Here is a 15644-nt window from a genome sequence, read left to right as displayed (position 1 = left end):
CGAGAACTTAAAATGGGTCAAGAATCAGGTGTGCGAACGAAAACGCACGGCATCAGAAGCTAAACAAACAAGCACTAAAATAAATATTTTAATCACTCTACCAAAACCATTACGAAAACATACAGGCAGCCCATATATTGTTACAGTAGCTCTGGCGCGTGGTATGCGACTGTGATAGCTACAGCAAAATTACTTTCTATAGCTTCCACGTGTGCCTTATTCAAAAAAGCTAAAAAGAGCCTCTTGTCTTTAAATATTGAACAATTGCTTCGCGTAAGCGCATGCTTGTGCACCAATACAGGTAAGTGTATTTGTGCGCACTCTATGCTGGTTCTTTTTCGTTTTAAGCGTCAACAAGAGGCAATGACAATAATATTATAGTTCTCGGAAGTGCTGACGGCGCACACCTGAAAACCTGACAGCGTTTGCATAGTGAGAAAAAGTTATATTTTACTGACATTACCGGAATTCAAGAAAGGGTCTACACTTGTTTCGTTTAAACTGCCAATAAGCACAGCTCGCGCGGTTATTAAATCTGCGTACCACACCCTCACCTAACTGCCAGCTGCTTTGCTCAACATAAAAGTAGGGTAATCCTCAAAGATTAAAAAAAAGAAGAAGACAGACAAAACTGCTACATTGCGATTGTGTGTCCATGTGGGGCAGCTGAGATATTTGCTGCTCTAGTTAAAAGACCATCACGAGTTCCGTTTACATATATTGCGAACCAAGCTATAATGCTACATAATAGCTTTCAGGGTGGTGATTGAGTACACTGGCAAAGTATCATTTTTTGGGAATGTGGAAAATCCTATATGTTTTCTATATTCAATTTTCCAGCAATTAAAGCATTAGAGCATGTTGACGTTATGCTGAAATATATGGTGTCATATTGATTTGTTGAAATCAATATAACGCCAGCCTTTGGTAGTCATGGTGATGGCACGTTCTACTCAAGGTGTGGTTATTTAAGAGAAAGAACATAAGGACCGAGACCCGTTTTTCATGAGCTGCGAAGGCTTTTTTTTTTATAGGAACTGGCATGTAGCTTAGGCATGCATTGGGGTGGATAACAAATTTACTTTTCTAAAGTAGAGGATATCAGGCAACATCAAAATATTATCTTTGCTCGGCTGATGTACCGACGCATTCCATATAAAATTCGACCTAGAAATATTTTTCTTTGGCAAATGAATATTGTCTGTGTTCATAGGAAAAGGGTTAATATGTAGGGTTAACTTTTTTCATTCAAAACGTATCCAGTTTATCGAGCACTGCGCGCAGCTTCTATTACCCCAAGTGTCACATTGTTTCCTCGGAAATTGCGCCACGATCGCCAAGCTCCGAGATCATCAGACAGGTCTTACGTGTCGGCAGATAAGAACGCGTGGTTTTCTGAAAATAAACTTTACTTTGAAGTTAGCGCACTTCCTATTTGGTCTTCCTTTCCCCAGTGGCCCTTTTTTGTGCTTGATGTATTTATATTGTAATCACATTTATCGCTTATCCCTTTGTGAGAGTAATTTTGTATGTTCGTTAGGTATAGCAGGTCTCAATTCAGTTGGACTGTGGGACCTCCATCTGTATTTCATGGCTTGTAAAATTTATTTATTTATTTATTTACTTATTTGTTTACTTATTTATTGATGCCCTTCCTGTAAAATTAGCTAATTACCGGTGGCCACATGCTTACATGCATATAATGATTAAAAGATAAATAGCTCATATTGTGTACTTTTATTTAATTTAGAAGTGAAGAAATGATCATTATCACCGAAGTGTAGGTCACAAGACAGTTCGTAAATGAATCGCGAAAATAGGCGGTTTGGAATCTGGATACTCTTCAGTGAAATGACAAACTGTTGCAATATGCAGAACGCCTACAAGTACGCCAAAAAAAGAAGCATTGAGAGGGGTTCTGTATTTCCATCCTTGGACTGATGTTTCTACACCGCTTCCAATTGGCCAGCTGGTTGTGACCGCTTTCGATACGGTCCAGAGGCAACGCTCAAGTTATTCCTTCGCACGTGACCAAAAGAAGCTCGCATGGGCACTTAGTCGCACGGCCTCGAATTGCCGGACCGACTTATGCGACAAACTGTGCTATCGCAATTGAAACGCGTTGCCGGAACTTTCGTTCGTGGAAGATGCCGCTGCCGCTTCCAGCATGGCCCGGAAGCTGACCGAGTCGTCGTGCTCGGTGTCCAGGAAGTTCGCGGCGCCCACGACCACGGCGAACAGGATGCCGACCAGGAAGACCCCCACGAGCATCCTCTGGTGCAACTTGGACCACGGAGTGCGCGTCCGCCTGGGGTTCGGGACGAGGTCATCGCTGTCGCCAGCGTCTCCGCAGTCGCAGTCCACGTCTTCAAAGCCGCCGCCTCCGCCACCCACGCTGCGACGAGAGGCGTAGGGCAACGTCCTCAGTTTCGTCGTGGAGTCGAAGCTTATAGAATCACTACCACCGTCCGTCGCTTCGATGTGCAAGGCGCTCGTGCTCGACGTCATGTCAGGCTCACCCGAGGGCTGCATCTGCCGAGAACCTACGCAGGGCGGCGGTGAGAAGCTGTTGCAGTGAGATTGCACGCAAGGAAAACAGGCAATGTATCTATGCTGGGCAAACATTCGTATCGCCCAGCTTTGATGGAGGCACCCAGTTCTTATTTGGCGAAAGGTCGCGAGTGAAATATTGCATGAAGGCTCTGAAAGTGTTTCTTAGTGCATAGATGTTCGCCTAATGCATCCGATCAGGCATTATTTCACTAGATAAAGCGGAATTAAACTTGACATCACTGGTAGTTGGAGGTTACGTTTAACAGTGGACAATACTGTTGACTAGCACACGAATTGAAGACGGATAATTGAATCATATTTACTAAGCGGAAATCCATGATTCCCAATCTGTCTCCAGACGGATGTCCATAAACCACAATATATTTAATTTTAGTGTTTCAGCTAGAGTTGTCCACCAGAACGAGAATGAGGCTTTGGGAAACATTACTCATGCCGTATTTTGCATTCGCATGTGCCGCCGACTTGCAAGTTCCCTGTCAATCTTTTCACCGTGTAGCCTGCCCAGAACCTCACGATTTCATTTTAAGCATGACGAGACCACCAGAGAAAGCTAATAATCTGGTCAATTTATGAATATTGGTGAATATATGAGAATGACCTAATTGAATATTTTCTATCATCACAAGAGCAACGTTGACATTTTCAACGAACTGGTATGAAGAGACAGAACATTGGATAATATAGACGATATTATAGAACATCTGATTGAATTATCGGAAACGGGCCACTTAACGTTAATCTCAGGTTAAAACACATCGACGGGCCACCTGGTTTGAATTCACGATAGAATATGAAAGCGCGACTAAACGAGGACGTAGAAAGAAGTAGATACACAGAGACAGCTCTAACTTTCAACTATACATCAGACTTCAAGGTATAGCAGGACTGAAAAATAACAGAGTAGGAGAAAACAACAAGAGGTTCTAGTTCGAATCATCTTAAAAGGCGTTAGATGCTTAGCAGGCCTACGTCAAATGCAGCTAAAGGAAGGTTGCCTAGGAAAGTGAGATGTAGTTGAGAGCTGCAGAGAGTTAACTCGAGAGGCTATACTCGGAAAATAAAGGCTGCTAAGACATCTCCACGCGAAGTGTACATCCATTGGAGGGGCTTTTATCTTGTAGGAGAAATAACCAGACTGCCGACGAATACACTGATGCGCTAATAGAATGCGTGACATGTGCGTAAAAATTGGCAGCACCCCTGCCCTCTTGCGCGGACATTTACATTTTTGGTTGCAGTACAGTCTACCACGCCTATAGCCTAACGCGGATAGCACTTCAGACAGCACAGAGTTGGATGACCTGGAGAACTGACCTGTGGCTTTAATTTGTAACCAATCATCCTTTCGGTGGCTGCGTTAATCCAAATTTTGACACTCACTTGTCGAAAGACAGGACGATAACATTAGGTCTAAGGTGTGGAAGGCAATTCGTTGCCTGGTGGTAATTATATTTTTTCACCAACAGTCATGCGTTTTCTTAATGGGTGGTATATTCTAGAGATTGAAATGGTCGTCGCTTTATCCATTTAGTTTATTTTCGTTATCGAAAAGAAAACGCCGCCTACTGCAAAGAAAGATCGGACTTACGAATTGGAAGCTCCTCCTCTTCTTTTTAAACTGCACTGAAGAACGTGGAGCGCTCGGAGCATTTGCTAGATTCGGCTAGAAAAATAATATGTGTGTTTGGGATGGAAGTAAATACCTCTTTTGACTTACATTTATGCCGAGTTTTCGGTAAACACTGCTAAGCTATGTACAGCTTGACGGCTTAGAAATTAGAAACTAGAAATCTTTCAGGTTGCACTATACCCTGCGGGATCTCAGCCAATAACTGGTGTGGCTGTAGAAGTTGACAAAGATTTCTATCTTCATTCCGACGTCATACTATGTAATTCAACTTCCATATCTTTCCCTTCCTAAAAATGCAATTGAAGCAAGAATGCGCAAAAAAGTATTTAAACGAGTAATTGTCGAAAAAGTGGCCTTTTGCGAGCTCTGATATCGAAGTGCAAAGTGGTGTTCGGACATATCAGGGAAGACCTATCTTTCTGCAAATGATGTACGATAAGCGTCAGTCGATCGGAATAAAGGTTGCCACTTTTGTGGTCGTCTAGGAATTTAGGGTACACACCACAACGAGCCAGATCTTTAAGGAACAGCACAAATAATTCACGTGAAGTATAAGACTTCGACTGTCATTTCACAATAGCTTGAAGCGTTGGTGTGGTTCAAGCATGAGTTGCATATAGCACGTGTCACAGATTGTCGCTCTTGATTATTGTATTACAATTCCCTTCTCTATGACGTCTTAAAATATTCCAATGGTTCATTAGCTCCTATTTTCCCTGGGGGGCAGTTCTTATTGCCTTTTTATTGCATTTTGGGAGAACCAGCCAATGTTTGCCCGATTCCGCAAAGTGACTAATACCACTTGTGCCGAAGAAACAACAACACTAAAATGTTTTACTTTCGTATTTTTTTAAAATACTACGACCCGGTTCTTGTTCTCTCTTTCGTAGTAGGAGTCTACTATTTCTGAAGCGACTGTCATCATCATCACGGTGGGATTTCTAATGGAAGAAGAAGCAGAAGAAGAAAGCGTCTGTCGAGCTTCTCGTTCTGCGCAAGCGAGAAACGCTTTTCTGAGCAAGAACTAGTAAGTACACACATCAGGCGCTGGATAAATTTTGTTATAAAGTATTAAATGCAGTCACTAAATTGGTTTCTAAAGCGTAGCGCCAACACAACAACAGACTAGTTTAGGCAGTCGGTTGCATGTGGAGCCTCAGTGTTCATCGCCTAGGAAAGGTTCCTTGGACAGCTTGGTGTTACAGCTACCGACAACGGAGACTATTTTAATGTCACGTGACAGGAAACCTGGTATTGAAATGGCAGTCGTCTTTGTAGATAACCACGTGTGGTAACGCAGAGTGTGCATGCAAGAATAACACAGGTCCTTCCACAATTTCCTGGGCGAGGAGAAAACATGCGCAGTGATCATCGCTGACATTATCGCTGTTTTTATTAGCAACGGTTATTAACCGCTTCTTCCAACGATGACTCGTAGTGTTGAAGAGCAGCGGAAAAACAAAGAAAATACTTGCTTGGTGCTCTAATACATTTCGCGGCGAAAAAGCTATTATAACTGGTAAACTGCACCAATTGTGTTCATTGCTTCATCCATCACGTTTGAGCTTAGGCACAGAACGACGTAACACACTGCAGTGTGACAGCATGCTGGCGCCGGAACTAAATAACCAGGCGCTTCAAGCCGAATGCTACATTTACTACGCTTTGGCCGCTTTGCACAATTGAACGGGCAATACCTCCACTGTTACTATCACTCACAATAGCGAACGTCCCGTGTGAGCGAAATCAAAAGCATCGAAGGAAATATCCATGTCGGGAATCAATAGTGCGACATTATTATTCCCTGTAGGAGTCAGGAACAGTGGTTGTGCATATGATTCTGTACAGGATTATCTACAGCGTCATTACAAGTGCGTAAATAAACTTGGCGGGCTTTGCTAGGGATTGTCTCTTCACGCCCCCTGGCAGAGGCTTTTATACCATGGCGTGCTTTGAATGCCCTGCCTGCCAATCGATGGCGCTATGGGCAGCTTGTGTCTGCAGGTCTGCATTCGCGCTGCATGTTGCTGCCTCAATGAATACGGCAGACGAAGCTAAAACGTGCGACAGTCGTATCACCTGCGTTAGAATGGTGCGGTAAACAATATTTTTTTTTGTGCGCCATGCGCCGTCTGAAGTTCGTGCATGTAGTTGCACAATTATCAAGCAAACCACGTTTCACTTACGCATATAGTTAATGCATCGCCGTTTTTAAGGAGTTTGCGGGAGTTCCTAATTTCTCACAAGAGCTCTACAAATTTTGTATGTGCACTGTTCGTGTTTAGCTGAGGTCGTGAACAAAATGGATTAGTACCAACTTGCATAATTTGATATCCCGTTATGTACTGTATCTTATTTATTTATTTATTTATTCCTGCGCCCTGTCAGAATCTCTAGGCGTATCGAGCAGTCGGGGCTCACAGCATCTGTGCATACTATTTGAGTTAAGGAAATAAATTTTAATAAAGGCACCAGAACCTCGCACTTTTTATTTCGTTCGCCCAGCCTTAACAAACCATACTCGCGACGTGTGCTCCAAAGGAATCGCAACAATTTGCACAGCATGTTGAAATCTCGTGAATGCATGTCCTTAGTCTTGTGGGCGAATATGATTTTGTAACTAGATGTACTTACTGCTCTATAATAACAATAAGACATCAACACTATTGTGGAAATTGGCTGTTTCGACAATGTGGACGTGTTTCAACGACCGGATGACAAGTAGACATACTGGTTCTGTTAACTAAGCAAATAAACACATTGTATACTCCCGCTTTCAATTTTGCGTTCTGCAAACAGATAAAAAAGATTATTCGCTGTGGAGTTCTCAAGGCGGATCCATTTGGAACGAATCCTTAGGAGCACATCACTTTCGACAGAATAATTCTGGAACTTTGCAGAGGAATGCATTGGCGTTCCGGTTACTTTTATGCTTGAATGCATAAAACAACGTTTTCTTTTAAAAAATAACTGGAACGCCAATGCATATCTCCACAAACTGCGACAAATAAAATCTCGAAACTTGTGATAGGCTGAGAATCTGCAAGTTGCAATACGGGCCATAAGGTGAATAGCTAAAAAGTGACTTAGTGTTTTTTTCTTAATCGAACGGTTATGAATATCGATTTTTTGTGCAAGTAATCTCAGCCTCGTTGAGTAGACCAGCTTGCGTATTAGAATTGTGCTTTCTGCCACAGGCAACGTATACATTTGGGAAGTGCTCGCTGAAACATCCCGTATATGTTGCCATATATATTGGTGCTCACGGGATGCTCTTCATGTGCAGCGATGGACGGTGCCACGGTGCATTTGATCGAAGGCGCTGAAGAGCGTCCAAGTCAACGTTCCGAGGTAAGGACTGCCTATTAGGGCCTGGCCAATTACATATCGTGTCGTGCGAGTCCGCGGCCAGTGACAAACATGAAGCTCAATTACAGAGCACAGAGGAATACGGTAGCTCGCACTTTACTTACTTATTATTTTTCGCTGACCTACGAGTTCGTTGCCCACACAATTCGCAAAGCTTGTCACCTGTTAAAATTTATGGTCAGTAGGCCGATATTGTCGCGGAGTTGGTTGTCAAGGTGTCCTCTGTAAAGAAATACTGGCCTGTATTTCCGAAGTTTAAAAATATATTCCACACGCTTCTCGTAATCAAATAGGTCACCAAAGCAAGGGTGGAAGTAAGGATACATTGAACATTTCATTCGAAAGAGAGGTTGTCTCGAAGTGCGTTGGCCTGTGTTTGCGACGCTATCGTGAAGACCTCGGCAACATTTGTTTACTTAGTGTAGCTCCGTCCCAACTGCTCGGTTTGCGCCCGAATTGACTCAGTGAGGCTCAACGGCGCTTATGGCGTTGTGCTGATAAGCTCGATCAAGGTGGGGGGTCTGATCCCGGCCCCAGCAGCCGCATTTCAATGAGACCTGAATGCAAAGGCGCTCCTTCACTTGGATTTAGGTGCACATAAAGAAGCGGAGCTAAATCAAAAACAATTCCGGAGTACCCCTCTACCAATGTGTCTCATGATCAGATTCTGGTTTAGGCAAGTCGAACTTCACAGTTAAATATTTTGTCCTCTCTTTGCTTCAGATTGTGCGGCAAGGTAGCAGTTCATGGTCTCTATCGTTAAGATAACGCTTGGTAATGTTACTTGTCTAATTTCTCAACCCGAAAAATAAGAATTCACATCCGCCGGCGCGCCTTCAGCTGTTGCCATCGTCACCACCCTCGTTAACCAAACACCGGAAACCCAATCTGATAGGCATTCTGTGCCGCACAGCAAACAAGAAAAAAAAAAGAAACGAACAGCTAGGTGGCTTTCAAGTGCCATGTGATAGATGGTAGACAAAGGCAGCATGACATTCCGTTTTCTTTAAAACCAAACAGGTAACATGCAGGACCACATGTTATGCATCGAACAATCCCTAAAATGAAAAGCGATCTTGCTGTAAAATTTCAGCAGGATCCGAGCTGCGGAAACATCAAAATTAATTTTGGTGTCTACGATGTCAGAGAAAAACGGAACATCCGCTAGTACGTAAGGCTATTATTGGAACTTGTAGCCTTTGCCACACAGTTGGAAGCGTTTAGAACAAACTGGCGTATGCGCTAGCGAGTTCGTTACATCGAGCACTTGGGTAAGCCCAAACTTGCCGTTTCTGATACCCAAGTTTTCTGACAGATTCATTATTTGTGCATTAGTTATGCATATAAAAAATGAAATTCTTTGGTTTTACGTTGCAAAACCAAAACATCGATCTAATTCGGAGGCACGCGGCATTAGAGGAGTCCGTAAAACTTTTTTTCGCATTTGTTACTTTGCGTGGACGTAAATCAAAGTACACGAACGTGTTTATCTTATTTTATTTTATTTTTACACTTCGCTCTCATGCAAGCGCGGTTTTCTAGTGGGGATCAAATCCGCTACTCTCTAACTAAGCATCGCCACGCCATCGCCACAAAGCTACCGCCGCAAGTGAACGACATCGCAGAGCTGGCAACTGAATGCAATTTAATTTTATAGTTTAGTGCTAGTATTCAATTTGTCGTGCTGGTTTATAGCTTTAGAAGGCCCCAAAAGCTGTTGGGACTGCTTAAGCAACGCTCTCGAGTAAAAAAGTGCACCGCGAATACGAACCCCGATAAACGCGGCAAACGCACGTTCGCACAGGACAGTCCGTCGGCGGAGGTGCGTCAGCCCTCGCCGTCCCAGGACCAGGCCGACCTAGACGCTCGCATCCGAACCACTATCACAGTGGGCGTGGTTACCATGGTGATCTTGAGCCTGTTCGCCATGGCCTACTCGTTCAACGAGGCACAGCGGCAGCTGGAATACCTGCAAGACTCGGACCACGTGAAACCCAATGAGTGCGTCAGATGCGCGAAGCTATGTGTCACAAATCGCGTTTCACGTTGGATCTCTTTTGCAACGTAACATGCCGATCAATGTCGCCTGTTTGATTGGCACGCAATTCACGAGCAAAGTCAATCGGAATGATGCGATTATCGCTGCGTATTTTACGTAAATGCATCATTCCCCAAGTACCTCTGGCTGGTAATTAGAAGGAAGGCACTAGAAGCCGGCACATCTGCTGGTGAAGAGCCTTAGAGGTCTCTCAGGTCGTAAATATAAACAATGCTGTTTAGTATTATATTGTGCTTTTTACAGGAACGTTAACATCAAAGAGACCTTGACACGCGTCATCGTGCATTTTCAAGACACACATCTAGCAACAGAAAGCTCGTATCTGGAGTTTTTTCGTGTTGCTCTACGAATTTCTCATTGACACTTTAGATGGAATTAAAATATTTGAGAAGCTGATAATTAACAAAGACTAATTACACCTCTAGGCGCATAGCAAATATACTGAGTATCTCCAAGCGACGGCAGACAACATTACCTTGGTTGTGTCCAGCTACGTGGCACTCACATATCTTTAAATCTTGGTGCGTGATTGCTGGGACAACACGTACATGTATATATGGAAAAACGATTGCTGCGCATTCAAATAAATGCAGTTCAATTTGGAGGCCAAGCTGTTTTAAAATATGAGTTTGCCTTGGTTTCCAGTACTTATTTCTATGGGCCCACAATGTTGTTTATTTGCCCGTTAAAGAGATTTACACATCAGTGCACGAAGAACTTTACAAAAAGTAATATATGGTAATGATGGTGGCGGGGGTGGTGATGATGTTGATGATTATGATATGTGGTATTTAATGGCGCAATGACTATGTGTGACCACAAAGTACCATGCGAGTAATAAGCAAAAACATGTACACCTTAAGCAACGTATATGGCGGCCGTCAGTTTTGTGTCCTGGATGCCAGCAACGGTAGCCAAAATATGGTTCCAGTTGGCACAAGGTATTATAATAGGAGAATAATTATACATAATAGTATGTGGTACAACTCCACTTTATCTTTGTTCTAAGAGAGGTGAAATGTTCGGTGTGGATGTATAAAACTATTTTGGACACGGTACCTTTAATAGACCTTGAAAAAAGGATATAACAGATTGCTGTGGGAGTTTTGGCATAACGGTCGTAGTTGAACAGTATAAAAGAAAGAAAAAGTTTGAAAGCTATCGATATTCAACTGCAGAGTTATTTTATTAATATCATGGGCTATGCATATTCCATTTTAGTTGTACATCTGTTCTTCGCGGTTGTCATGAGCCGTGGATGTCTTCCTTATTTTCCCAATATCATATCCCGCTAAATTTGACGGGTAAGAAACCTAATATCCTCCCAATTTGAAACTATTTTTGTGTTGTAAATACACACAATCTTACATGCCAAATTTGTCATAAGTTATAAAAATAATTATAAACTTCTGATTCTTTATAGGCAGCATGCGCCTTTCTTTTTATCCATAATGTGAAAAATATACTTATTGTGCTTTGCAACAATTAAAAACAGCTTAGTAAAGTGATACTGCACGTGACCGGAAATTTCTTGGTGCTACAGGCTGCTTGCGGTTATCGCAAAGGCAAACAGTGTGTAATGATTGTTTCATTGACGTAGATGCAGTCGAATTGCCGCGCCTTAAGCGTTGCAAGCCATTTTAGATACGTTTTGCGTTTGTTTGAGTATGAGGGTGTTAAAAGGAAACCTCTTGACTCGTTTTCCACATCAACGAGATTACGTCGCCGCGTATTAAGTGATCCGTACGCACCTGTCTTCCCAATACAGCCTGGAGGAGGCGTGGCGCATGGCGTCTAACAGCACCCACAGCGTTGCCACGACGACCGACGACTTGGACATTGTTTCCCTGTCTGCAGAAGCAGACGGCGAGAAAAAATGGCCGGCATCCGCGGCGGAAGCAATGTCGGCTGGCGATGGCCCCAAGGCAACGGACGATGAAGGCACCGAGTTAAAACAAGGAAGACACTCCGATTAGCGGATAGCTTGTCGGCTGCAAGACTAATTATCAGTACTCAGCGGCAATTGATAATTCCTAAGAATTCCATTGCGATACTACGCCCTAATCCAATAAATACTTCTTGCCACTAAACGGATGAGACCAGGACAACGTTTAGTTTGCTTTAAACTGGAGTAAAATTTATTGGTCATAAAAGCTATCGCGAGCAATACTCCATTTGGTGAATGAACGCAAAGCACCTTTCTTTTGATAGTTATAACAGACTACGTTCGCATATGCTAGATGTGCGAATGTCGGCATGCCGCATTAACTTACGCATGTTTTGCCCATAAAAAATGCACAGTCAAAATACGCACAGTCATTTTGCGATCATTCTTGCGATCATTTTGCGATCAGTCATTTTGTGAAGCTTATACATTGTTGAATAACGGCCATGTCCTCTGCTATAGGGGTCTCCCGGATAAGAATCAATACAGGGTACGATTACTAATCCGTGGTGAACGCTGTGGTCGAAGCCAAGCTTTATGGTTCTCTTCTCCCCTGCACGGCCAGCGCCACCGATGGCGCGGATGCGCTGAGACGAGCGCCATCTGGTGCTCAGCGGCGCACACAGCGCGCGCCTTCCGCTGTGATTGGTTGAATTGTCGGCCGACGGAGACGAAGAAATCCCTGCATTTTAGTCATATACAGCGTCGATTTAAAATTAGAAGTATGCGAGGTTCGACGCGGCTGGGCCACAGGGGTCAATCCTCTAGGCCGGCCGCTGGTTCGCTACAAAGTGCGGGGTAAGTCGCAACCAGACGGGCCGTACTACAACCGTGATAGCATATCACCCAATTCGCTCAGGTGGCATCGCATTCCCGCGTGGCTTGCGGCCGCTTCGACACTATGGCCACCTCCTCACGTTCTCCTTCTTCGTGACAAATCTAGCATGCGACATCTGCTGACGGCATTACTGGCGTTGTGCCAGAAAAGCTTTCTGTCGTCTACTTTGTCGCATCCGTCGTCGGGACGCGCGAAATGTATCGAAGTTGATGCATCACTGAAAATGATTGGTCGAGCATACGGCCCTTCTATACAACTTGCCTTTGTGTTTCGTGCACCATCGCGGTTTACAGCACTTATCGTCACCCCTGGAAAGCACTTGGCAAGTAGATCTTCAATTAGGCACTGGGCTCGTGAAAGGCCCCTTCTGAAGCTTGCTCAAGCGCAGTTTACATGCTTGGTGCACGTTGGCTGGTCCGCGTCGCACTTAGCTGCTGCGGCGTGGTGCATGCTGGTGCTATGAAACGTGGGTCAGAAAAGATGTGGTCGGCCTTGCCTTACAAAGAACTGTGTACTGTACAGCAATTGGTCGTGTTCGAGCTTCCGACGGGCACGCAACGCGTAGGCATTCGGGCAAAGCTTAACAGCTCTAATCCCGTGCAGAACGAAAAAGCACGTGAAGAGAGACGCCCATCAACTTGCAAATGTTTAGCGCGCGATGACACCAGGAAGCCAAGGCATAACTGAGAAATCAGCAGTCGTGTATGGTTCTGAACTTGAGCTTGAAAGTTGAAAAAAAGGTTCTAAACTTGAGCTTGCTCGGCTGGATTCAACACGAAGAAAACGAGGCAAGAAAGGAGGACAGCGCCTATCTTACCCATTTTACTTGCCTCGATTTTTCACGATGTTTGCAGATAATGAAACGGTTCTGAAACTGACGCCAAATACGCCATCACTACAGCTCACAGACAGGTGACCACTAAGAAAATTAGCCATTTACCAGGCCAGCGGCTTTGCCAAGATTACAGTGAGAGTAGATGCGAAGCGTATAGAGATTATTAAGACCTAGTGAAATTTATTGCACTTGGCCTTTACTGCGCGAATATTTTGAAGTAGGTGTACCTTACCGTCTACAAAATTGGTCCGAACCGCTTGACGAACCGCTTTTGGGAAACGTTGAAATCATACATTGCTGTCTTTTCACCGCGATGACATGTCCACAATGGTGCACAGTATGTCCTTCGACATCCGTCTATCTTCCACGAGCTTGTTCGAGGCGCTATCTTAATTTGAGAACTACGAGCCATTTAGCGCTTGCCATGATTGGAGACCTTATTGAGCGTAATTGAGCGAATCCGTAAATGCCAAGTGATGACATAGAAACTGTGCTATTATGTAGTGCTGACTTTGCATGGCATACATTATATATATCGTACCGTTATTATAAATGGAGTATATCGCATTCTTTTCACTGTCCTTCCAGAAAAGTTTGAACGAAAATAAAATGTCTTTTTACCTAATGTTGCCTCGCCGTATATTGGTATTGGTATTCTCTCTTTTAGAAGGTTTTTGATATTTGACATTTTTTTGTTGTTCATTGTTGTTCATTTCCTGCTGGTAGTTTAAATCAAACACAAACTTTTTTAAATCAGGTTTTTACTCGCACTAAAAGGCAGTACTGTAGTTAGCGCGTGAATGTTTTTAAGGAAATATAATTAGGTAGTCACTTCAATCATAATGAGTGTAGAATGTTTCTTGTATAGCTAGATCATAAACCAAGCTTATATTTTACTAGAGCAAAACGTCAGGGAACTTCAAGATTCAACACGACATACTTGAAAGCGAAGCTCTACTATTAGAACAATTTCGAAACACACTCGGGTTTTACACTGATATTCCTCAGCTTTTAAGGCGAAAGCGTTAGAGCTCCATGTTTCGAGCTCGCGTTGTCACGTACAGGAATTCGGAGCGCTCGTGCCACTGTTCGCACGTTCGTCGCTGTCTCCTTCCACATCGATGCCGCTAATCACGCAACAAAGGCACAGTTAATTATTACAGAGTTAATTATTGCACAATCCCACGATCGTTGGTGGAAGTCAAACCGGCAACTTTTAGTGTTAATTACGGTGCAGTTTACTAAGGCATAGTTAATAATATAGAGCTAAGGCACTCGAACCTACGACATTTAGTGGGAGAAAGCAATTGATAAAACTAAGGACACATTCAAATTAGAATGTCACGTAATTTAGTGGATGTCTCGTGAGCGCGCAGGCTCTCGTGTTCGGTTTCTTTTGTGTATGCTCAAGCAACCTATTATTTTTAATATTCGCCCTCTTTCCCGAACCTATTCTATTACCCCTTTGTCTAGACCATACCAATTGTGCCCTTTCTCCAAGAAGATCATCTCGTCCATGTTTATGCATAGTATATCTGTGTGTTCATGTATATAGGTGTGTAGTCAGTGTACACATCAGAACACACATCGAAGACGGGAAACTTCTTTGGTCGCGTGAATAGACTCCACACATCAAACATGTAACGTCTTCTTAAGCTGCCAATATGATGGCACAAGTTAACTCGGATGGCTTCGAAGAAAATGCCAAGAACGTTGAATACAACAAGCTTTTTACGTGAGGGAAGCTGTACTGACAAATGCTCTTTGCCATCATTGTGTTTTGAATTCTCTTAATTTTTCTTCGCCGTGTGGATGTCATACTTCTTTACAGTACATCACAACTTTAAGGTGGAAGATGTGCTGCTCTCAGTGGTAGTTATTATATTTCAAATTCTTTAGTTTCCTTATTCGCAACGCTAATCAACAAATCAATTGTTAAACTTTCAGGTAGAACATATTGTCCTCAATATTCGCGCAGTCGGCAAAATATATAGATACATTCATTGAATGTCATAAAGTAGACAAAGCAGCCAAATATAGTCTCTGTCCAAGCGATACGTCTTTACTCAGCTGTACACACCCCGAAAAAAACGAACTGAGGTCTCACTTTCCAAAAGTCCAATCTGATCCTGATGCACACTCATGTGGGAGACTTCCGGTTAAATTTTGACCACTTGGAGCTCCTTACCATGCGTCTTAATGTAAGTGCACGAACATTTTTCTTATTCGCTCCCATCGAAATGCGACCAGGGCCGGAATCAAGCACACCACTTCGATCTCAGCAGCGTAACAACAAAGCCACTAGGTACCATGGCAGGACGCAAATTAAATGGAGGAGACAACTGTATGTTGAGAATATTACCACGAATAACAAAGACAACAGTGGCAACGAAC

General features: G+C 43.4%; 1 protein-coding gene across 1 annotated transcript; it reads left to right on the top strand.

Annotated features, from left to right (window-relative positions):
- Window positions 1-7492: 7492 nt before the first annotated feature.
- Window positions 7493-11720, top strand: LOC135910147 (uncharacterized). The gene is made up of 3 exons (XM_065442182.1): window positions 7493-7555; window positions 9378-9574; window positions 11401-11720. Exons 1-3 carry the CDS (start codon window positions 7493-7495, stop codon window positions 11606-11608), a joined length of 468 nt encoding a protein of 155 aa, XP_065298254.1. The 3' UTR covers window positions 11609-11720.
- The last annotated feature ends 3924 nt before the right edge of the window (window positions 11721-15644 follow it).

This window comes from Dermacentor albipictus, chromosome 7 (assembly GCF_038994185.2).
Source record: "Dermacentor albipictus isolate Rhodes 1998 colony chromosome 7, USDA_Dalb.pri_finalv2, whole genome shotgun sequence".
Taxonomy (NCBI): Eukaryota; Metazoa; Arthropoda; class Arachnida; order Ixodida; family Ixodidae; genus Dermacentor; species Dermacentor albipictus.
Note: the sequence above shows the minus strand (reverse complement) of the source record. Positions and strands in the feature narration are given on the sequence as shown.